The 25,398-nt window shown below is 37.8% G+C and overlaps 1 protein-coding gene across 12 annotated transcripts in view; it reads left to right on the top strand.

Annotated features, from left to right (window-relative positions):
- The window catches only part of CCDC91 (coiled-coil domain containing 91), a 345,954-nt gene that overhangs the window by 180,838 nt on the left and 139,718 nt on the right, over positions 1-25,398 (top strand). For 11 of the 12 annotated variants that reach the window (XR_005588369.1, XR_005588368.1, XM_039500870.1 and 8 more), the window contains one exon: positions 17,274-17,381. The exons of the other annotated variant lie outside the window; for it this stretch is intronic. Coding sequence is in view for 9 of the 11 variants with exons in the window: in XM_039500870.1 (XP_039356804.1) it covers positions 17,274-17,381 (108 nt within the window). In the remaining 2 variants the exon portion in view is untranslated. The remainder of the gene's footprint in view (positions 1-17,273; positions 17,382-25,398) is intronic. 12 annotated transcript variants of the gene reach the window in all.

The following is a 25,398-nucleotide window of genomic DNA, read 5'->3' as shown; positions in this document are numbered from 1 at the left end:
ATCACACCTGTCATCTGGGTCCTCCACTCTCTTCCAGTCTGCCATTTCATGGTTTTCAAGTCGCTAATGGATCAGGTTCCAGCATAGACAGAGATGTTGTTTCTGATGGAGAAACTGCCAAGATAGTTGTGTTCTTGCGAGTCAAAACAAAGCATATAGGGGTTTAGATGAGGCATTTCCTGGTCAACCATATGAAATGCTAGAGAAAGGTCTAGCAGGTGTATACGGATAAACAAACTTCCTTTTTTCTGTGGATAGGAGGAGAACATTCAATAGAAATATTAGTGCTATCTCTATACCATGTCCTAGACTGCAACCTGACTCCAGGAAATTTAGCTACCATGTGGCTTTAGAGGCTGTTTTTTTTTTGTTTTTGTTTTTTTCAAACTAGCTTTCTCAGTCTTGGTCTACATTATAAACTTATGTCGGTATAATGACATTGCTCAGGGATGTGGGAAATCCACACCCCTGTGTGACATAGTTATAATTATCTAACCTCCGGTGTAGACAGTGCTATGTCAATAGCAAGGTTTAGCCTATCGACATAACTACTGCCGATGTGAGAAGCTCTCTTGTCGGTGTAGGTAGCATTTTCACTCTATAGCAGTGCAGCTGCAGCGCTGTAAGTGTAGACAAATGCTGATTAAAGGCAGGGTGGACACCAGGGGTTAGGACTACAGCACCAGAAGAAAAACATACTTTCTTCCAAGTACACCGTCACTTCTTGGGCTCTAATCACAGGCATCTTAAGGTGATCACTGCAAAGTTGCCACTTTCCTTAACACCAGTGTGCAATATCATGACACATTGCAATTTAGGCTTACCATTGTCTTTATATTCAGTGTTTGGAAGATGGAATTTCCAAGCTGTGTACCCCAGTAGGAGTGCTGAGGTACACAGTACACAGAATTCTTTTTCATATTAATTATTTTCCCCGGTTATCATTTGTTACATCTCAATGATGAGCATTGTTGATCATGAAGAAAGGAAAATTTGTTTTACTGATAAATTCTCTTTTATGAGAAGACCTACACAATTCTTTTTAAAAGCATACAGATTGTTGGTTTTGTATTTTCCTATTGCAGTGTCTTTTGAACTCATCGCACAGAAGTTTATTGTTCGCTTTACATGTGAATTGATTTAAAACTCGTTAGCAATTCACGTTCCTCGGGTTGCTTTTTGTTTTTATAATAATGGGAGGAGCAAGAATATGAATTTCTATTTTGCATTTACTGTGATTCTGTTGAAAGTTCATCTGGATTCTTTTAATGGCATTAATAATTGTATCTGAGCACTTCTACAGAGTAAAAAATGGCAACAGTTATATTTATTTCTCCCTTCATTTGCCAGTAAGAAGTAGACTTTGATATGGGTGTCATTTAGCAATGAACATAGGTGTGAAAATGATGATATAATTGAGGATACCATGATGGAAAAACTTGAGTAGAGGTGAATGTGACAGAGTGCTGGAAGTTAACAGATGATCATTTAGGCACCAATCAGTTCCCCTAGAGAAGGTTGATTGGCTATATGCAGTCAAATAACTGATCAGGCTGGGAGTGCTCATAAACCAATTAGCCCATCATCTGAAGAAGCCAGGAAGAAAGTGCAGGGGAGAACCTGGGCTAGTCGAGCCCTGTATACTCTGAGATCTCAAGGAAGGAGACCTCTATTCTTTCCAAGCTCCATGGGAAGGACTAAAAGGCAAGAAAAACTGTTAAAACTTTGCTGCATGAGAGTGCGTTGGTGTTGGGAATGTAAATAAATTTACACAAAGTTACAGCTTACTGGATGGAGTCTGAGAGGTTTCTGGGGCATCAGAGGATGGGGACAGAGGCTTGTCTAGGATTTTGTCTACCCCAGTCATGATGGTTGAGACACAGATGGGGAAGCCGCTGCAAGGATCTGGGGTCTGGATGAGGGAGTAGACTCTGCAGTGGTTGGTGAAGCATCAACAAGAACTGCAACAGCCCATGCAGTTCTTCCAATAATCACACCAACTGGAGAGAGACAATCTCTGCTGGTGTGACAGGAGGAGCAGCAGGAGAGCCTGCAAGAATTCATCAGGGAACAAATGCAAGTGGAGCAGCAGTTGGTTCAGAAATGGTGAGACCTTGTACAGGGAACTGCAGTCTGACTCAGGAGGTAAAATGGGGCGTCGGATACATTTCTAGTGACATGTGAAGGGGTAGCAATGGGAGCTGACTAGAACAGAGGAATGTGGGCCCTCTAGTTAGCACCTAATTTGGTGGGGAGGCTCAAGCGGCCTACATAGCCTTCAGCAATCTACGCCAGAGAATATGATGATGTTAAGGTGGTCAAAGCAGACTGAATGGCCTGCCTATAGAGAAGTACCTGCAGAAGTTTAGGCTGCTAGGTGAGCTGGAGATGTACGGCCCAGGGCATTCACCCAAAGATGAATGGATTGGGCTACCTGATGGTTAAAGCCAGATACAGAGTGTGGCTGAAATTATGGATTCCATAATTCTAGAGCAATTTCTACAAGGCCTCCCTGAGAACACCAATGTCTGGGTTAGGAGGTATCAACTCAAAATTCTAGAGTAGGTGGTCAAATTCAAAGAGGAGTGTGATGAAGCAGATTGTCCCCAAAAAGGGGATGCATCCTTTTAACAGACCCAAGCCAGGAAAGAAGGTTGGAGAATTGGCAAGGGTAAAGCCTGTAGAGAAGAAAAGGGAGGAGAGCAGAAGAACTCCTTCATTGAAATGGGAAATGACCTGCTATCAATATGGGATACAGGAACATATAAGAAGAGACTGCCTCTATGTGGACTGTGGGATGGCTGAATTTTGTCATTGGACTGAGATTGTGGGGGCGTGGTGGAGAAAAAAGTCAACCATCTCAGTAAAGGATGAGGAGGAGATGGGAGAGCAACCTAGTGAACACTGTATCAGAGTATTCGATGGCTAGGAAAGATGTGCTATTGGGACTGACAGCATAGTTAGAAGTTCTCACAATGAGAAAGCAGATGTTTTAGAAGAAATTTTCCAGAGGGTGAGTAACGATGAAAATCCAAGTGAAGTTTTCTAAGAGAGTCACGATCTATTATGTAGTTATCAGTAACATGAAGATAATATATTTGCTGGATGGTTTTGTATGCAGGAACTTGAGAAACCTATTGATAGCCACAAGAATACATTCCAGGTAAAGATAATATGTGAAACATAATGTTTAAATATCTATCTGAAAGCAGTTTGAGGGTTCTCTTGGAATTATATAATGATATGTGCGGGGGGAAGAAAACAATACTGGTAGGGTGGAAAGAGGCAGTAATAATTTCAATATGAAAACCAGGCAAACTGTCCACAAAAGTGGCCTATAGACCAATTACCCTTACGTACTGTCTAGGTAAAAATGTGGAGGGAATGGTAAACAAAAGATTGCATATTTGAAAAACAATGGCATTGTAGGTAAGGTGCAGAGTGGTTTTAGGAGAGGAATATGCACCATTGATCACATTGTATTTCAGTTTCTAATTTAAGAAAAAAGTTTGAGTCACAAAGATTTCATGATGGCTGTCTTCATAGATATTCCAAAGACGTGTGACATGGTGTGTGGAGGGAAGGCTTGTTGTATAAAGTAGGTGTACTGGATGGATAGTCACATGCCTATATGTGGATTTAGATACATTTTATAAATTTAAATGGGGGGGAGCAAGGGAAGAGACAGTAGATTTAAAAAAAAAATGTGTACCAGTATATAGATGAAAAGTGGAGTCGGTTTTGTCAAATATATACAGATGGGTCCAAGAAAGGGTGGGGGGGAACAGGAAGAGCATGGATGGCATATTGTATACCAAATTTGGGAATGAGTACATTTGAAAGAATATCCATTTATGTAGCTGTCATGACAGCTCAACTAGTAGCAATCATTCTAGCATTAAATTGGATCTGGGATGTACGCCCAACAACGGCAGTCATTTTTTTAGATACAGTTTCAGGCGTTATGGCAATAAAGGGTATTTCAGTTTGTAAAAGTGATTTAATCAACGCAATTATATTTCTAATAACAGAGTTAGTACAGATGGGGATATATGTAGCATTAACTTGGATCCAAGTGCATATTGGAATAAAAGGGAAGGAAATGGCAAACAAAACAGTTAAAAACTCTAAGAAATGAAAAGATTGATATAGTAATACCTTTGAGTAAACAGGAATTCAAAAGTTTAGTGCAGAAAACTTTAAAAGAGTAGAGGCAAAAAATTTGGATTAATGAAAAAAGAGAAGATTTTTTTTTAAATTGTGCCCTAGAGTTGAGGATAACAATATGATTCAGAGCCTGTATAGGACTAATGAAGTACTTTTGTTTAGAATACTAACTGACCATTGTCGCTTAAACAAACATCTTTTTTCAAATATATAGACGCAAAAATGGACTATACACAGCATGCACTCTGTAAGGGGGAAGAAATAATTGATCACCTTTTTATTAGTATGTAAGGGTAAAGAATAAAGAAAGGGAAAACTTTGAGGAATTAGAATATCTTAAGGTAGCAAAAATTACATTATTTAGTAAAAACATCAAGGAAATGGGATATTATTGAAAAGGTATTGTTACATTACCTGAAGGACATGGGTGAGAGTGAGAGACTATAAACTAAGTACTGGGGAATTATAATTGGCAGTAGCTATTCAGTCAAGTCTATTTTGTTGTAAAAAGGAGAAAGAAAAGTGAAGGCGGGGGGAAGACTTGGGCTAACTGAGACCAATATGTGCTGAGATCTCAGAGAAGAGAGACCTCCATTCCTCCCTGGCTCTGTGAGAAAGAGCTGAAGGTCAAGAATATATTTTGCCACATGAGACTTTATTTGTGCTTGTAATGGAAGTGTAAATACACGACATTGTGGAACCTAGAAGTTCCTGATAATTATGACGATACTGATGACAGCTTTAATATGAAACTGAAATTGTTTCATTAATGTGCAGTTTACAAAATAAACTAACCTATTCTTGTTAACATCTCAATTATTTTTTGTCATAATTATAGTCCTTTGAAACACCTGGCTGTACAATTTAAGGTACACACAGTTAAAAGAAAAGCCAATGTTTAGTTCTTGTTAGGTTGAAGCTGCTAATATTTTTAATTCCCTGATGCAAATAAAAATGGCTTTCTTTTTGTCGTGAACAGCTTCAGAGAAGAATTTTCCAAAGGAAATACTGGTTGACTGAGTATGCGAAAGTTCAAAGCAGGAACTTTGCTAAAGCTTTAGTGACATGCTATAACTATGAGTGGAAAAAGTTCCAGAAATTAACCTCAACATGTTGTTTCTATTTTATCTCATTTAGAGCCCGCTTCATTAAAAATGTCAATATGACCCAAATAGGAATAGAAATTTTTTTTTGTTGACAATTCTTGTTAGCTATACACAGAATTTGCCTTTAAAATGGCACCTAAAAGGGGACATCTCATTTGTCCTTCATAGAAGGCTTCCCCAACAAGGAACTTAATCTGAAAAATAGGCAGCTTCTATATCTGAAATACATAAAAAATACACATTTGAAAAAAGACAGTTTTGAAATATTTTAATCTACATGGTGTTTAGTTTATTTGGCAATAATTAATTTATGATAGGAGGTTAGTCAAATGATATGCTTCCTGGAATGAGTTGGTCAACTCTTGAGGCTGGGGAGGGAATTTTGACCTCTCCCTGTTTTATTATTGAAGAATTGGCTAGGCATGCTACTTAAAACATTCATTTTCATCTGAAGTAACAATAACTAGCTACTGCTGGATACTGAATTAAATGGATCAATGTCTACTTGGGTACCAGTATAGCAATTCTGTTGTTTAAATCTGTGCTAAAATGTATTATAATTTGTACATTTCAATCATAGTATACTGAGTTGGGTAGACCTTATTCCATTTCAAAAGCTTTGTTTTGGCAGCATTGGCTTATAGCAATTTTGAAGTAAGTAGGGTATTGGATGAGCTAATTTGTATATAATTGCCCAGGATGCTCTTTTAGCTACTTAAATATAATATGATATCTGAGCTATAGAAATAAACTACAAATCTGGTGTACTTTTGGATTCACAAAATTTTTTGTATGGTATATTTTTCAGTAACACCCATTAGTTAACATTCCAACTTGAGCATAATGTGGTATATACACTTGCTGGTGTTTCATGTGAATGTGTTATTTTTAATGTTCTCAGGAAATCTATATTCTCACAATTAAGAGACCATTTTTTCCCAGAGTTGAGAATTATTTTTGTACCATTTCTCAAATAGGAAGGAGATTGATAAACAGTGTTCTGTTCTCTCTTCCTTTCGTCTTGTTCTCTGACTGCTAATTAACTTGCTTTCCGAAAAGGAGGTGTATGTGAAATCTGGCAATGCTGCTGAATTGGCATTCCACCATTTTTGCTCTTCCTAGGGAATGAAAATTTTAAAAAAAATCACTACTTTTAGTTAATTGAATGAGGGTTCTCATTAATTCCAGCTTTGGGGGCACGTAATAGATCCTTTCCTAGGCAAACAGAACTGGTTCCCATTGTCAGTACAATTTAGTCTTACTGTGTGCTAGTGTTGGGCAAACTGGTTTGTATTAGTGTGCGTGGGTGGTTGTGTTTTGGTTTTGGCAAATCCTTATTTATTGTGTTTTGCCTTTCCAGAGACAAGAACAAACTTCAGAAAGCATAAAGTGCTCTATATTCATATACTAAAAAAATACGGGATAGGTTTCTCCTGTTTATTTGTGGCACTGTTGTGACCAAAAGCATCTCTGTATTTACATCCTACAGATCTCTGTAATTAGGTGAAAAATATACCTTGTGTGGTATCTTTTTAAAACTAACCCACCGGTCAATAATATCATGGTGAAATGTATGCAGCCACATTATATGTAAAGTTACCAAATCCCACTGTAAGATGATGTTAGCACATGTTCAAAACCACACAGTTCTGCCTGGGCAAAAGTTATTAAACAGGTCTATCCTAAACAAAGGAATATGTGTTTGCCTCAATTTGCATATAAGCAGTAAACAGTATCCTTGAGACAGCAGGGAAAGGAAATGGTAGGAGATGCAGCAAATTTGCATTTCAGCAAACACAGATGAGGAAAAACAGCATGGAACCTCCTTTACCACCAGACTCCATGTCACTTTCTTCATTGTTTGAATAAACTTTAGTTTGAAGGGTAACCCTCAGAAGAACCTAATTCAAAGGTTCACTGAAATATAAGAGTGAGGCAGAGAATCCCAAGTTTTCTCTTTCACCTAAGAAGACATAGGCACCACAATGTTTGGACCTATGGGAGAAATCCTGACTAAAGAAAGGGTCACACTTGCATATACTAGTTCAAACTAAATTTTGCAGACACCAACATATAAAAAGGCTACATTTAAATTGACTCAGAGCCTTCTTCTGATCCTGCAGATGGACAGGGCCCTCTGTCCAAGGGGGGCCCCAACCTTTGCAGAAGGATTGGAAAGACTTTGGCCTAGTAGGCCCCATAAGATTTATTTGTGACCTCTGATAAGCTTTTAGCATGCTCATAGGAATGTGAGTGTGTGATTTTTTTCCTCTGTAGTGCTTTTACCTGTAGAATAAATGTGCTTGTTTAGAAGGAGCAGTGTGCTAACTTGAAAATGTTGGTAATATGCTAATCATGGTCCACTGAAAGAAAGCAAACCTAGTCTGAAAAGTTCATTTCCAGCTTCAACATTAGAAAAATTAGAATTAATTGATAAACCACAGCTAAACAACAACCCCCCACCCCCCCGCAACTTGCTATAGTTCCTCATCTCCTGCAACCCAAGGGACATATTACTTTGTGAGTATGTGTTCCCTTCTCCATTTTGTTTTTCTGATGGTGGGTTGTATTTTTGTCAGTAACAGAGTATGTAGTTTTGTTCTTTGTTTGCTTCCCCATTGGTTATTTGAATCTTTTTTTAACCAAAAACCTAATTTATTTAGTGTATATGCCAAGAAACATGGCATATAAACACTTGAGATGCATTTTTAAAAGTCAAAAAGGAGGACATTTCATGGTTTCAGTAGCATGAGTTTAAAATGGTTGTATTACTCCTAAGTGGCAAAACCACAAGTAAATTAGGGAAATCGTCTCAAATGAATGCCAGAGTTTACACAACACTATCAGATGTTTATGCCACTTATTTTTACGAAACTATTTTAAAAGTGATTTAAGGCATTCTAAAAACTTTCTATTTTTCATGGCCTTCGGCCTGTAAAGATAAGCTTCTTTAATCCCATGAATCCAACTGTACATGTCTTTGAAAGAGAAGAATTCGAACTAGCAAATTTTAGAAATTTCTAAAGACTAAGACTCAGTGTATCACGATCAAGAAGCAAATGCCCTACACCATTGAAAAGGGAGGTCAGGGGAACTCCTACTTCTCCAATTGGATAAAGCTCTTGTTTTTAACACTGATGGCATGAGGGAGTTTGGAAAGTTAAGTTTTGTTTTGTTTTGTTTTAGAGAAATCTAAAACCTCATGCATCCATCCATAATCCAGCCACTAACTAGTAGGGGTTAGCATAGAAGTGAGTTATTGCACAATTGTTCATGACGTGTTTCTGAATGGGCAGTAAGGCACCATGATACTGAAGTCGATAGATCTGTAGTCTTCAACAATTACTATATCTTTGACACTAGTCTGTGACCAAATATGGCCTATTCTGTACCTCCAGCCAGTGTAAATTTGGGGAGCAAATAAATGTCTAGGGAAAATAAATATGTCTGTGGCAAGCTACCTTTTAAAATAAAACACTTTGGTTTGAAGTTGGTTTGTGGTTTGAATTGGTTTAGAAACCTCATTAGCGGGAGGGGAGAGAGAGTAAGTGATACTGTTATAGTACATTACAAATAAATTCATCACATAAATATCTCCTCTATATCTGTGGTGTGTATGTATAATGCATAGAGAAAGTGTATTGTAAACTTAAATAGTGTTTTTGTGTATACTGCTCTAGTTCAATGCACTTTGACAATCAAGTGTTGTAGCTTCTATGTAAATTAATCTGAAATATGTTTGTCACCTAAAGATGTAGAAGTCAAGACAAAAAAATGTAAACAGATTATTCTCTTAGCAGTAGTGGAGATAAGTGTTGGATAGATAATATATGTAAATGTGTAATATTGTTATCAGAAAAGCCATCCATGCCACCCTAACTCTGCTCTTTATTATTCAGATCAGTTAAGGTCTACTGTTACTGGTTCTAAAAAAGTTGCAAAATCCGAAATCTAATCTTCATCTTTTCCCCCTTAGCAGGTTTGGGTAAATACAGATCTAGAAGAGATGCCTTATCTTTATATATATTTGAAACAAAAGGCAATTAAGCCACAAGAAATAAAGCAAAGACTGGGAACAAATTGTCTGCCACAAAACAACTAGCACAGTATCATAAGACAAGCCAACTCTCCATGGACAGCTTTTGGTGACCCGATTGCAATTGGGAGACTATCTCTCAAATGTATTTTGGAGTGCAGCATTGTGACTTATAAATAGATCAGAACATCCAGTTCTGGCAGACTGAAGCAGTTTGGCATGAGCAATGAGGGATGGAGATTATATACATTCTTAATTTATAAATGTACATGGCATAAAATATATTTACACTGTGAGAAGGTTTTGGAGTTTGAGCTAAACTCATTACTAGAATCCTTTGACAAGAAAGCCAGCAGTAACTCTTATCACACTCTTACATACTTTGACTTCTAGATCCTCCTCCATTAATAGCATCGTTTCTGTAAATCAGGGGTAGGCAACCTATGGCACATGTGCCAAAGGCGGCACATAAGCTGATTTTTCAGTGGCACTCACACTGCCTCCGGGTCCTGGCCACCAGTTTAGGGGGCTCTGCATTTTTATTTAATTTTAAATTAAGCTTCTTAAACATTTAAAAAACCTTATTTACTTTACATACAACAATAGTTTAGTTATATATTATAGACATACGGAAAGAGACCTTCTAAAAATGTTAAAATGTATTACTGGCACGTGAAACCTTAAATTAGAGTGAATAAACGAAGACTCGGCACACCACTTCTGAAAGGTTGCCAACCCGTGCTGTAGATTATATTTAATTTCCTTTTTTCAGATATACACCATAGTTCACCATATTTTCTTTTGAATTGGACTTCTGCACTGTAATTCAAACAGACGTTAAGGCAGAGGAGCAGAATAACCTAAAATAAGTAAGACATATGAGGAAAATTTTCAGCGCTGTCTCATCTAAATTGAAATTAAATAAAATTCCAATTCTTGGGCATTTGGGTGAGAGTCCACATCCTGGGTCCCGAAGAGGATGGGACAAACGGGCTGGCTCCCTTTGGAGTTCATCAGTGCAAGAAATTGCATGTTGAGAAATATGAAACCTTAGCGCTGTTGGAGCTTGTGTGTCTCGATCCACGCTATGTAAGACAAAGTGTAGAAGGTGAGCAATAAGACTGAGTAATACCATAAAGGCGACCCATATCTTAAATATTAAAGGAAATATTTGTACTTTTTTAAAAATGTAATTAATAGTTAATAATAAATTTGTTTTGTTCTGAATCTTTTTCTTTCTGTTGTTTGTTCCCCCATTTTCTTCCTTTTATAATTTTTTCCACTATAAAAAGGTGTGTAGGTAGAATTGTTTTAAAAAGTTCAGAAAATAAGGGACAAAAGAGGGGAAAAAGGTCTTTGTCAAAAAGCCAATTTTTATGTTGGTTTTTATCATTTTTTTTAACAAGTCTGGTAATGTGTAACACCATGCATACTGCATCCCAAATTTATCTTAATTCATTGTCGCCATCCTCACCCCCTCCATGGTTGACTTTAAATTACAACTTTGTGTTCTATTTGAAATCCTACATAACAATCTTTCAACCTTTTTTTCTAAGATAGACCAATGGAAAGGCATCTCAGACAGCCAGTCTATTGTGTCCTTTCCCAAATGCACCAAATTAACTGCATTTTCTACCTCAGTTATAGCACTGGCATGTTGATCAGAGGGTTTTGGGTGGTTGTGTGTGTGTGTGTGTGTTTTTTAAATCAAACAACAAATCCAACTATCACTTTCTTTTTCTGATCTATAAGCCAACATAGCTATAGATTGAAGTCTGAGACTTAAAACTTGGCGAAATTGTATCTTTGATTAGCCAGCAAAGTTATTGAAGATTATGCCAAGTTGGAAACTAAGAGCTGTCTCATGAGCCAGATCTAGTCAGTTAAAATCAGTTTGGACATTAATTCTTAGTTTTCTTCATCCTTATTTTTTTCCCAGTCTAGTCATGATAAAATGGAGCATATGAATATAGTGGAAGAAGTAAATGTTACAAAGCCAAGTGCACAGGATATAGTTTAAGGAAATATAGCTGATTGCCAATTAGTCGGTATTGAGATTTAATAGTTCTTGTTTTCAGGAATATGAGAAAATACAAATAAAGGCTTATTTTCATTTAATGCTAAGAATGAATATATTTTACAGTGTCTCTACCCTAGAGAACCATACAGTTGCCTAATGAACTAGGGTTCATGCTAGCTATTCTTTTCTGGGTCCATTTCTTCCCTATGTTCGTGCATGGCTATCTCTTTTAAATGCAGGCACACTGCCCTTAGATACATGACCCACAGTCCTTTTCACAGTTCCCTGAAGCAGTGACTTGTGGGAGAGTTGGAAAAGATTTTGGGAGTCTGAGGGAATTATGAGAGAAAAAGAAAAATTCTTATAACTCATTGGGTAGCTATTTCTGTACCATAATTTCCTAATGAAGACCAGGCTAAAACAGCCAGAGTTCAGCTTTGGTTTAAAAAAAAAAACTACTAAAGGCACTTGAAGATTAGTTTTTAGGATCTAGAAGGTGGTCTAACAATACATGCGGAGAGCCAGAAACTGAGACCAGTACTGCATGCTGCAGTTGTCTGTGGGGCTCCATTCTCCTTTATCCATGGCCTAACTGACTGTGAGCTATTGGAAGAAAATTATTACTAGTGGAGTGTCACTTTTACATCAAGACAGTGACAACAGATTGGTGAAAAAGAGTTGTCCATGAGACTTGAGATGGGTCAAAGTGGAGAGCTGCCCCCTGATTTACTTCCGTTAAGCTGTTCAAGTTTGGCTTCTACCTCAGATACCATAATGTCTACCCCCATATCTTCATTCCCGTCAGTCCCTCTACCACTATTCCTTAGCCCTTCATTAGCCTCATTAAAGACCGAGGCAAAATATTCGTTTAGATATTGTGCCATGCCATGATTATCCCTAATCTCCACTCCATTTAAAGTTTTAAGCGGTCCCACTTCTTCCTTCTTGGTTTTCTTCCTATTTATATGGCTAAAAAACCTTTTGCTATTGGTTTTAATCCCCTTCGCTAGGTCCATCTCCACCCGGCTCTTTGCCTTTCTCACTGCTTCCCTACACCCTCTGACCTCAATAAGGTAGGTTTCTTTGCTGATCCCTCCCATTTTCCAGTCCTTGTATGCTTTCTGTTTTTTCTTAATCACCCCTCTGAGACGCTTGCTCATCCAGCTCGGTCTAAAACTGCTACCTACGAACCGTTTTCCCTTTCTCGGGATACAGGCCTCTGACAGCTCCTGCAACTTCAACCTGAAGTAACCCCAGGCGTCTTCCGCCTTTAGATCCCTAAATATGTTAGTCCAATCCACTTCCCTAACTAGTCGCCTCAATTTAGTAAAGTTAGCCCTTTTGAAACCGTAAACCTTAGTCTCAGATGCAATTTTGTTTATCCTTCCATTTATTTTGAAACGAATTAGCTCATGATCACTCGAGCCAAGGTTGTCCCCTACAACTATTTCCTCAACAAGGTCCTCGTTACTCACCAAAATCAGATCTAAAATGGCATCCCCCCTCATCGGTTCAGCAACTACTTGATGAAGGAGTTCATCAGCTATCACGTCTAGGAAAAGCTGAGCCCTATTATTATTACTAGCATTTGTTTCCCAATCTATATCCGGGAAGTTAAAGTCTCCCATGATCATACAGTTCCTATTAGTATTTACCTCCTTAAAAACTTTAAAGAGCTCTCTATCCATATCCAGGCTAGATCTCGGCGGTCTATAGCACACCCCAATCACTATCCCAGGGGACGCTCTAGTAGTTCTCTTCCCCAATGTCACCATTGCCCAAACAGACTCCGTATTATTATTAGTTATTTCTAGTTATTACTAGTTATTTCGTCACTAAGACAAACAAGTTTGTTTACGTTTACAGGAAATAATGCTGCCCAATTCTTATTTACAATGTCACCTGAAAGTGAGAATAGGCGTACACATGGCACTTTTGTATCAAGCATTGCAAGTTATTTAAGTGCTAGATATAATAAACATTTGTATGCCCCTTCATGCTTCAGCCACCATTCCAGAGGACATGCTTCCATGGTGATGATGCTCATTTAAAAAAAAGTGTTAATGAAATTTGTGACCGAACGCCTTGGGAGAGAATTGTGTGTCTCCCGCTCTGTTTTACCTGCATTCTGTCATATATTTCATGTTATAGCAGTCTTGGATGATGACCCAGCACATGTTGTTCATTTTAAGAACACTTTCAGTGCAGATTTGACAAAATGCAAAGAAGGTACCAAAGTGAGATTTTTAAAGATAGCTATAGCACTTGACCCAAGGTTTAAGAATCTGAAATTCCTTCCAAAATCTGAGGGGGATGAGGTGTGGAGCATGCTTTCAGAAGTCTTAAAAGAGCAACACTCCAATGCGGAAGCTACACAACCGAACCACCAGAAAGGAAAATCAACCTTCTGCATGTGGCCTCTGACTCATGATGAAAATGAACATGCATCAGTCCACACTGCTTTGGATCATTATTGATCAGAACCTGTCATCAGCATGGATATATGTCCTCTGGAATGGTGGTTGAAGCATGAAAGTACATATGAATCTTTAGCGCATCTGGCACATAGATATCTTGTGATGCTGGCTACAACAGTGCCATGCAAATGCCTCTTCTCGCTTTCAGGTGACATTGTAAACAAGAACCAGGCAGCGTTATCACCTGCAAATGTAAACAAACTTGTTTGTTTGAGCGTTTGGCTGAACAAGAAGTAGAACTGAGTGGATTTGTAGGCTGTAAAGTTTTACATTTGTTTTGTTTTATTTTTGAATGTATTTTTTTTTGGTACATAATTCTACATTTGTAAGTTCAACTTTCATGATAAAGAGATTGCACTACAGTACTTAGGTGAATTGAAAAATACTATTTCAGTTTTTACAGTTCAAATATTTTCAATAAAAATTAATATAAAGTGAGCACTGTACACTTCGTATTCTGTGGTAATTTAAATCAATACATTTGAAATGTAGAAAACATCCAAAATATTTAAATAAATGGTATTCTATTATTGTTTAACAATGTGATTAATCGTGATTAATTTTTTTAATTGTGTGATTAATTGCAATTACTTTTTTAATCACTTGACTGCTCTAATATCAAGTGTTACTGTGCTTTATGATTGAATTATGCTTGAGTTTTTGTAGTGATTTCAGGAAGTATAGCTGCCTTAATGTGTTGGAGCTATAGACAGTTCTTCATGTGCACTCTATATTCATCTCACCAAGCCAATGAATACCTTTAGTAGAAAAGGCTACCATTCCAAGATGATGCAAGCCTTAAAGGATCATTGTGGCACGTTTCTATATAATTACATAAGATGATTAGGCAAAGAGTATGATGCCAAAACGTTTAAACTTTGGGCTTTTCAGGAGCATACAGAGGGAGCATATTCTTTCCACTTTATGACACTATAGACAGTGAACACTGAAGTATCTGACCGCCTACTATATCTATCTGTCTGTCTCTGTCTATAGACTAATATATGATGGGAAACATCTAATTTCTATAAAGTTTTAAGCCTCATCACAGAATTCATAGTATTTCCTGGCACTTTTTATCTTTATGCAACTTCTTTAACAGAGATAAATTACAAAGTAGAAGACTGCAATCTACATACTATGGGGAGGGATGTCTTAGAACAGTCTATATCATTTGGGCGCAGGGCAAGATACAACTGTAGTATGTGGTATAATGCCATATTTCTGTGCCATTTTTTAAATGTAATGAAGAGTAGAATTAATATTTTATTGAATAAACTTCCTTATTTACTGATACTAACAATTGTGATCATTCCTCACTAGGCTAAATTGAGTGTATTGTAATGCTAATGTATTCTCTTATGAGTAGAACACATCCCCCAAAATCATTTTTCCAAGTTATATTTAGAAATTATATTTTGACTCCCTGTATGTGTTTAAAATCACACTCTTGAGATTCTTGATAAAAATCAATCCTAAAAGAGACAAAGTTACTTTATTATCAGAACATACAATAGCTTTTCATTGTGTTTAAAAAAAAAAACAAAAAAAACCCCAACATGGTGGGTTGTTACTTTTTGCAATCTAATACTTCTGGTTTTGTTTTCAGTGACAGCTACTGAAAATAGACTTAGACCACTGGTTAAATAATTTACATGGGAACTCTGTTAGCTCCTACATACTCAAGAGTATTCAGCTGAACCTGTACTAGAAGGCATGGTTTGCGGATATGGGAGGAAACTTATTTAGGACCACATCCTGCACTTGTTGAAATCAATTGGGTCTTTCCTGTTGACTTCAGTTAGAGAAGAATTTGACCCTTTATATTTATCTTTGCTTTTATACCTTTTATGTTTTAATGTACTTCCTAAATTAATTCTAACAATTCTTAAAACATTAGTCCAGAAGATAAAAACGCAGAATGTTAGAACTGGCATTCTGTTCCTGTAGTAAGCCCTTGAATAAGGTTTCTCATTGGTTTATATCCATTTGAATGTATTCATTATGGGATTTTACCCCAACTAAAGTAGACTTTTGTGAAATTTTCAGGCATAAATTGGATTCTTTTGAGAATTAAGTTTTTATGATTGTCTGAATTTGTATCAATGCAGAAGATGAACAATCAATCTGCAAAACAATCTTTACATTTAAAGATGAGCATAAGCCAGTGGAAAAGCCACTAAACTTATTCTTGCATTTTGATTAAACCTCATGTCGAGCACCATCTGTCACTTTTTTTTAATTTACAAGTTTTTTTTTCTTTTGCTTCAGTAAAACTGCTACTGAGTTACAGCAGTAGTCATCCTGAAGAACAGTAATGTTTGCAAAACAAAGCTAATTATTGGAAAATGTTGGAAGATAGACCAAAAGCTGTACAAATATTTTTGTCCCAGGTTTTTTTTTGCATTTATTCAACATCTTATTTAATTATTATTGTTTCCCAGCAAGCAAACTTATTTTCAAAACAAAACTTATCTAAATAATTTGGCCTTTTTTTGCTTCTCTGCATATGTGTGCCAAAAATCTGTTTTCTATAAATTTTAAGTCTGTTTTAACTTACATTGTAATTGCAAGTAGTTTAATACACAGATTACTATTTAAAAATAGAATTTGCTGTAGTGAGTATAAATAGTACAGTACATATTCTAGAAAGAAGGGACATATAAATAGCATATACTATTGAAGACATGTATAGCACAGGAGTATGTGAAGTGAAGGTAAAAATACCAGCATCATCTTAAAGAAAGTAGGTGGATGTAATTCCTACAAATGGTGATTTGGCTTCTCTTGTGATCTGTTTTAGTTTTTTCCCTTTGCATACAGATTCTTTAACCTTTGCATAGCTGAGATCAAATATCTGTATAATGTCCCTAATTTTATTATCTTTTTAATATTGTCTTGGCACTTTGACTTTTCTACACTGTGACTTCCACCTCTTCACATAAGAGTGTGAACTTCCTGGGGGGGCATTGCTTTTATGTTTTAAACTACTCAGAATTTCCATCTGCTTTTAGTTGAGTTGTGGTTGTGAAGATCATGCTTGGCCCATGGGATCTTACAGTGTGCCAAGAGGATGTGGAGTTTTGTCAGCCAGTGAAATATGTCTGGCTTTTTTTTTTTCAGCAGCTTTCATATGCTTCTCATCTTGTGTGGTCCCACTAAACTGAGTATGTTTAACAGGACTACTCACCCTCTCTATCTTCTGAGAGTTGCCTTCTTTTATGCAAAAGGTGTGTGTAGGAAACATGAAAGCCAAAAAATATAATCCTGGCTAAAGAAAGATATATATCTAAAAATGAAAAGTAGTCATATATAGAAAAGTACTTCAGTAGTTGCACATTTCTGTTTTGTGGGTGCAGCTGAGTATCAGATTTCAGTTATATACAAAAGTTAGTTAATTTGCAGTGTGTCAGAAATACTCAAGTGTGTCTTCTGTTTTGAAACTGGTCTGCTGTATTCGTTTCCAGGCACTATTGCAGTCTACAGTTCAGAAGCAAGAAGAAGCCATTGAAAAGCAGTACATAGCTGCAATTGAAAAACACTCATACAAGTGTGAGGAACTGCTGAATGCTCAGGTAATACAAGCACTTGTCCACACAGATACACATGTTCATAGACTATATGAATGTGTTTTGCGCTACAAAAAGCATTATGATTTTCATTCACTTTCTTTTGTCTCTGTTGAAAAAAAAACACAAAACATCAATCTTCAGTATAATATCCTTGGGATAACAATAATTACAGGCAAAAAGAGATGGGAACCTAACCTCCTAACTCGTTAGGGTGCAAATGTGCATTATGGCTTTCTAAACTGTCTAACCAAGATCCCAGAGGGACACAGCACCAAAGAGAAGGAAGCTTGGAGTGTAAGATTTATTCCTTTATTAACTGTATAATTTTATATAGCTGCAAAGAAAAGATTCAATATTTCTTAAGCCTGAATTTTATTTACTATAATGGACTTCAAGCAAAGATCAGATTTCTATGGAACAGACACAAATAAATGTGTGCTGCAACCTATAAAATGGTCATTCTAACAGTTACCGTCCAAATCTATTTTTATTTCTGTGAAACCACTGCAATTAATATGACATCAATGATAAAAAAGAAGATTATACAACAAGTATTTAAAGCTGCCGGTCCATGTTAATGGTCTAATGATTGTTTAAACTTTTGGAACTTGTTTTATTATTGGCAAAGTCTTGCTTGAGTTTATTTAAATTATTAACCAAATAAACTCTATACATAAGGTATAAATATAACATTTTCTGTTGGCTAATCTTGAAAAGCCATTCTCAGGTTGTTTGTATTGCAATTACTTTTAAGTACTACTAGGAACAAATCTTCTAAAATGACTAGTAGAAGTTTTTTGGTTTTCGTTTTTCATTTGTGAGTGATGGTAAATTAAAGATCTAAATATAGCTAATGTACACTTGAAATATTATTTCACAGTATAATACAGAAAGGTAAAGATAATTGGATATTTAGTCGATTAATTTCAGCATTCTCTCAGCATTTCAGCATTCTCTCATTTAGTCGATTAATTTTACAACCGTATCCCTGTTATAACCATATCAGCTGAAGAGTTTGCTACAAGCATGTAGTCATCTGTGTAAATAGTATAATGGAAAGATACAGAGCACTTTGGAAAAAGTAATTCATCCCTGTACAAGGAGAACATTGCACAGAACTACAGTGCTCTTGAATGCATGCCCTACAGCTATGCCTAAAAATATCCTAAAATGGATTCAAACTTTTTATTAAATGTTTTGCCTTTTTCTGTCACAGTATCCACAATCATTGCACTGCTGATGTAATATATTATTGTTGAGTATTAGGGCTAGATGAACCTCAGAAAAGCTGAAAATTCTGTGAGAATAAGCTTTCTTGTAACATTGTTGATATTTCTTGATTCTAGTTGAGTCAGAAATATTGCTATCATATCTGATGTTTCTTTCTCAAACCAGGAAGTGGAAAGAAGCATCAAACCTTGGGGGACAGGAAGTTTTTTTTGTGTGTGCTTTTTGAACCTTAGAAAAGGATCACCTCTAGTTTGTTGTGACAGTCCTCATCTGTTCTTATTTAATTCAAGCATGTTTTTACTATCCCTAATGGTAATGGTACAGTGTGCAGAATAAGTACTAAAGTGAAGGGATGAAAGCAAACAAACAGTGAAATTCTGTGATGGAAATTAGAAAACTTGCCTTAGAGCACCGTTTCTCAAATGCAGCCACCAGGGGGTTTCTCCTGTGGCCACGACAGGTGATGTTGGGGTGGTGGTAAAGCATCAGCCCCACACCCACCCTCCCTGTTCCTCCTGGATGCGCCACTCTGCCCGGCTCCGGAGACAGGTGGGGCAGAATGCTGAAGGAGTAAGGAGAGTTCTCTCCTGGAAGCCGGGGAGGGGAGAGGGGCTCAGTGGGGCCTGGACGTCAGCTCTGGCGTGGTTGGGCAGTGGGAACTTAGGGAGCCTGGCTGCAGACTAGGGCTCCAGCCATGGGGCTTCAGACTCCAACCCCTGGCCACATGTTGACAGGCTCCAATCCCCAGCTCTGGCTGCATGGTGACAACCCCCAATCCCACCAGTGGTTGCTGGCCCCAGGTGCTGATCCCCGTTCATGCGTTCCGACCCCAAGCGCCGATCCTGAGCTCCAGCGGCTGCCAGTTCTGGGTGCAGATCCCCGATGCTGGCCTTTGGCTCTAGCGGGCATTACCTTTGGATGCGGCAGCAGGCACAGACCCCTAGTGCCAGCCCCAAACCCTGGTGGCCAGCAACCCTGAGCTGCACACTCTGACCACCAGCCCTGGCCACTGACCCCGGACACTGCTCCTGGATGTCTACCCTGGGTTCTGGCAGGTGCTGGCAATGGGTGCAGATCACCAGTCGCAGGCGCCAGCCCTGGGTGCAGATCCTCACTCCCGGTCATGCAGCAGTGGGCATCAACCCCAGGTTCCGGCAGGTGCTGGCTCAGAATATGGACCCTAGCCCCGGCTGTGTAACAGCAGGTGCAGACCCCAAGCATCAACCCAGGGTGCCGACCCCTGACCCCAGTCGCATAGCAGTCGGTGCCAGCTCTGGGTGCTGATCCCTGGCTGCATGGCAGTGGGTGCTGATCCCCAGCCCTGGCCACGTAACTGCAGGCACCGACCCTAAGCTCTCATGGGTGCTGGCCCTGGGCACCAGCGCCAACCCACATCTCTGACCACGTGGTGGCAGGACCCCCCACATCCATTGCACCTGGCCTCTGCTGCCTCACCTTCCACCCCTCCATCCAGGTCTTAACTTGCCAGGACTTGCTGTGAAAAGTGATATTAACAAAAATATAAATATCACTTTTCACAGCATTATTTTTATTGAGCCCTACATAAATAAATTACAATGATCTGGGTGTGTATACATGCATATTTATTTGTTTTTCCTAAAGTTAGTTAAATATTTTAGGGAAAAAAGTGTCAGAACAGAGTGTGGCCACCAACTCTTGCTGGTGGCTGAAGTCACCAAACAATTTGTTGTGAGAACCCTCGCCTTAGAGTGATAGTCTCAAAGAACTCAGTCTATTTATCTTAACAAAGAAAAGCTTAATGAGTTATTTGATTTGAGTCTGTAAGTATCTACATGGGGAACAAATATTTAATAATGCACTCTGCAATCTGGAGAGAAAGACGCAACAGAATCCAATGGCTGGAAGTTGAAGCTATAATTCAAACTGGAAATAAGGCATAATTTTTTTAATGGTGAACGTAATTAACCGTTAGGATGACTTAACATGGGTCAGCATGGATTCTCCATCACAGGTAATTTTTAAATCAAAATCGGATGTTTTTCTAAAAGATGCCCTCTAGGAATTATTTTGGGGGAGGTCTGTGTTATGCAGGAGGACAGACTAGAGAATCATAGTTGTCTTTTCTACCTTGGAATCTATTAAGTGTTAGTTTTAGTAAATCAGCATTTACATTCACTAATGCTGTTGACTCATCAGTTTTTTTCAAGACCTGTGGGATACATGAGTGTCTGTGGTTTCTATCCGTTATCAAGTTTATCCTCTACTTAGATATTTGTTTTAATTTTTTTTATTTTTGTATATAGTATTTCCTGTACATGCGTCTCTGCCCAGCAAACATAATTAGCAGGACTACGTATTTATACAGCATGGTTATATTCTCTTAATGCATGCAGAAAGGCCTGAAACAGCTCCAACTGAAGTCACTGGAAATTTTAACACTGACTTCAATAAAAGCAGGATTAGACTCTAAAAAAGAACATATCCTTTTTTTCCCCTTAACTCTTGATTAAGTATTATGTTTTAAGTATTAAGTATTATGACCTTGGGCAAGACACTTCATCTCCCTGTGTTTCAGTTTTTCCATCTGGCGATAATAATGGCAATAATACTGCTTACCCCCTTTGTAAAGAACTTTGTGATCTGTGGATCAAAAGTGCTATGTAAGATCTAATTATCATTTATTTATTTATTTTATTATTTATAAAGCAGCAACAGTGTGGTAGGAAGGTAGTGCCTCTGATAAACTGAAGGTTGTCTTAGAGTTGCTCCTTCCAAAATCCATTCATAAGGAACTAGATTGAGAACTGAATGTCAGATGGTTGTAACAAAAAGTTTTATAGGCTGATACTTTTACACTGATATTGCTGAAGATGTTAGTGTTGTGGGGACGTTGGGGAGGAAAACATAGGTTTAGCTGGAATGTTCCTGAATTTGTAAATGAGAGAACAAACTGTATTATGTTCTTGTTTGGAGAAGAGTGAGGGAAGAAAAAATGAGGGGGTGAGAAACATGTATCATTACATAGAAATGATGACAAATATCTTTATTGTTACATTTTTATTTTTATTGCTGGTACAGTATATGTAATACTTCAGTGCATGTTTCTGATCTTACTGAAAGAATGGAATTATAAAAACACTGCATTGCAGCATGGTGGTGGGCAAACTAAAAGTTCAGTCTGGTTTTCAAGAGCTTACTGGTTCCATTAGACTCTCAATCTGTAAATGAAAACATTAAGTATTTAATAAGGTTGAGAAGGAAAGTGATAGAACATCATTTTTTTTATGCCTGTTAAGAAACAAATAAAAACTATTGTCTGCAAGCCTAGAAGGAAAGGGGAGTGGCTGGAATCCCGAATGATTGATGAAAGTTACATAGCTAGTGAGTAGAATTGACTGTCGTGAGTTGAAAAGACAAGAGAGAGTAGAGTTGAAAATCAGTTTGACAGTCTGAAAATTTCTGGAAAGCGGGAAGGGTATCTGATAATATGGTCCTATATAAAGCTATATGTATTTCATAGTCTCAACTGTGTTAACGTTAATAGGTTTCTCATTCCCTGCTGTAGAAAATGTGAGAACTGCTCATCATTACTGCTAAGTGGTGGTTACTGTTTAATGTTACCAAACATCAGCGTATGAATATATTTCACTCAAAATGCTTAAAATTGAAAGCAGTGGTAGGAAATAAGTAATTGAATGAAGCAAAATACTGAAAACAAATAAACTTCTTTGAGCAAAAGAACCCTATTGTTTGGTGTTTGGTATATTATGTGAAATGAATTTGTGTTAGTCTAATTCCTGGTTGTTGTGTCTCTACAACACAACCCAGTCCTCTAATTGACACTGTTTTGTGGCGTTAAAATATGTAATATTAATTTTATTAATGGTAGTTATGAATTATAGGCCTGAAAACCTGGTAAAGCATGCATACGTTGTTTTCTGTGCTTTGTAGATGATGATTTTAAAACTGAGAGAGAATCAAACTAATTGCTACAAACATCTATATTAATGGATGAAGATTTTTTTTTCCTTTTTGATTTGGCTTACATTATAATATGAAAGATATTTATCATTTGATAGACTAATCAAGACTTAAGAAATAAAAATCCCTTTTCATTGGAGATCTCATTTATATAAGGAAAAGAATTAGTATGAAAAACTGTATTGTATATGTAGATTATTGATAATACCTTGGCACCCACATACCGTATCTTGAATTACCTTATTTCCGATCCTTTGTGAGGGGACCATAATCACAAAATACATTTCTTATTTTAAATAATAAATGTTAATTTAATTAACATACTTAACTTATAAGCATCAGAGTTATCAAAGGTGTTTGTGAATCATATTAAAAGCTGTAAAACCTTTAAGTTGTGTTGAGAAGCTAAAGTGAAGTGATATCTTGAAGGCAAACATAACTAATATATAAACCTGAATAGCCAAAAACTTAAGTGCTTGTTTAAAAGTGCACCAAGGCACACAACAAAAATAAGCACAAGCAATTCCAACCTCATAATTGAAGAAAGAATAAACCGGTGCAAATGTAGAGGTTAAAGATTTATACAACTGTTTCATCCTTCTGGTGTTGAGCCAAGCTAAGACCGTAGGGGAACAGATAACTCAAATAACATTTATATAGCTGTGTGATGGGCTGGATGATTGATTATGTTTTGAAATATATCAGATAATGTGGAAAGATTTTTGCATGTAGCAAAGCAAATTACAAAATAGTAACTTTTTTTTTTCACCAATATGTCTGATACAGAAATTTCAACCTGAGAAGAAATACCTATCTCTGTAAAGCTAACCAATGAGTTTAACCAACATTAACCTTCAGCAAACGGAAGGGTCTGTACCGAACCTTTAAAAAGAAACAAAACAAAGACCCTAGAAAGATGTTCCAAGCAGGTATACGTTGGTTGCTTTACACTGATATTTTGCAAGTGGAATTGGGATGTCCCAAGACATTTACACACAGTTTTATAGGCTTTGGCTTCTGGAAACTAACTCCCAGTAATGATGTGCATTTTACAAATAGGAAACCATAGAAGAGATGCCCTGTTTTCTCTTTACACCACAGAAAAGATATTTCATGAAGAACAGCTCCAAAAATGGATTATAACCTGATTGGGTCACATCACCTTTTAAAAAAGAAAACCAACCAATGGACTGTCGATCATAATTGAAATGAATCTTCTTCCTTCAACAAAATATTTTCTACTTTTTGTCCTTCTGTTTGCATCTCACTCTTTTCCTCCCAAAAGAGAACTCTCCCATCTCCCAGGGCAAGTCGAGAATCCCTGGAGCAGAAACTTAGCCTGGTTGCTGCAGAGGTGATGATCAAAGAAAGAGGTCCCGGCCAGGATGCCCTACCACCCTAATTTTTATTTTAAAACTTTGTCTTGACTTAATATTACTCCTATTTCCCTATTCTGCCAAGGGAACAATAGTAAATCTAGACAGTTTGATAAATGTTCTTCTGCTTGGATGTTGGTGAGGGGGAACCTATTATGATTATCATCCTTAGCTTTTTCCATTTGGATATTTTGCCTTTTTTAGGGAATAAATAAAAACCTTCAAGGAACTAAATTGCATTAATGAAGAACTAATTGAGATCCCTAAGCCTTTTAGCACCCCTCAACCCTTAACCAGGGGGTGGGGCTACTCAGGGCTATTCAGGAAGACCAGGGCTTTAAAAAGCGAGCTCCTCGGCGATCAGAGGAGCTAGTGAACAGGAGCAGCTAACAGAGTAGTTTTGCGAGGTAGTTCTCCAGGTGAAGGAGGACCGATTATGTGACCTTTGGGGTAAGTTGGTTGTCTGTAGTGTGTGTATCTGTGTTTGTGGCGTGCTTGCTGCTTGACTGAAATATACCATGTGCTCTGTTTGTTTGGGGTCCATGTGCAGACCATGTGTGTGCTGAGCCTAGTGGCCTGCTAGGCGAGGCTGAGAACTTCTTAACAAGGCTGTGATCCCTAAGCCTTTTAGCACCCATCAACCCTTAACCAGCGGGTAAGGCTACTCAGGGAGACCAGGGCTTTAAAAAGCCCGCTTCTAAGCGACCAGAGGAGTTAATGAACAGGAACAGCTAATGGGAGTTTTGCAAGGGAGTTTACAGGGGAAGTGTGAGCAACGGCTAGAACTCAAGATTCTTTAAACTTAAAAACCAAAACTACCCCCTTGATGTAAACAAAACAACAACGGAACCAGCTGCTGGAGTAAAAAGATTGCAGGCAGAAGTCCAGCAACAGAGTGAGGGCTACCCAGTTTATTGCACCCAATGCAGCATGTATGATTATCTGTCCTATGGGTAGGTGGCGTATGTGTGCATTCGGTGCAAGGAGCTGCTGGCCCTCAGAGACCGTGTATGGGCTTTGGAGACCAGAGTAGATGAACTGGAGGAGCTGAGGGAGACAGAGAGGTGTATAGATGAGACTTTCCGAGACACAGTAGAACTGTCCCACCCCCGGTCTGACAGCCTGTGCTGTTGAAGAGAATGAAAGTCCCAGGGAAGAAGAGCATCTAACTGGAGCAGAGGGAAACAATCCCATAGTTGGGACCCTCCTTCCAGATGATGTTGTAGTATCCTCTTGCACTGAGGATACCTCTCCAGGGGAGAGAACTCCAGCTATTAGAAAGAGACAGGTATTACTAATGGACAATTTGATCATTAGAAACATGGATAGCTGGGTTTGCAATGGCCAGGAGAACCGCATGATGACTTGCCTGTCTAGTGCAAAGGTTTCAGATCTCTCGAGACATCTAGATAGATTTATGTGTAGTGCTGGGGAGAAGCCGGTGGTCATGG

The sequence above is a fragment of the Mauremys reevesii genome, linkage group 1, assembly GCF_016161935.1.
Source record: "Mauremys reevesii isolate NIE-2019 linkage group 1, ASM1616193v1, whole genome shotgun sequence".
NCBI lineage: Eukaryota > Metazoa > Chordata > Testudines > Geoemydidae > Mauremys > Mauremys reevesii.
Note: the sequence above shows the minus strand (reverse complement) of the source record. Positions and strands in the feature narration are given on the sequence as shown.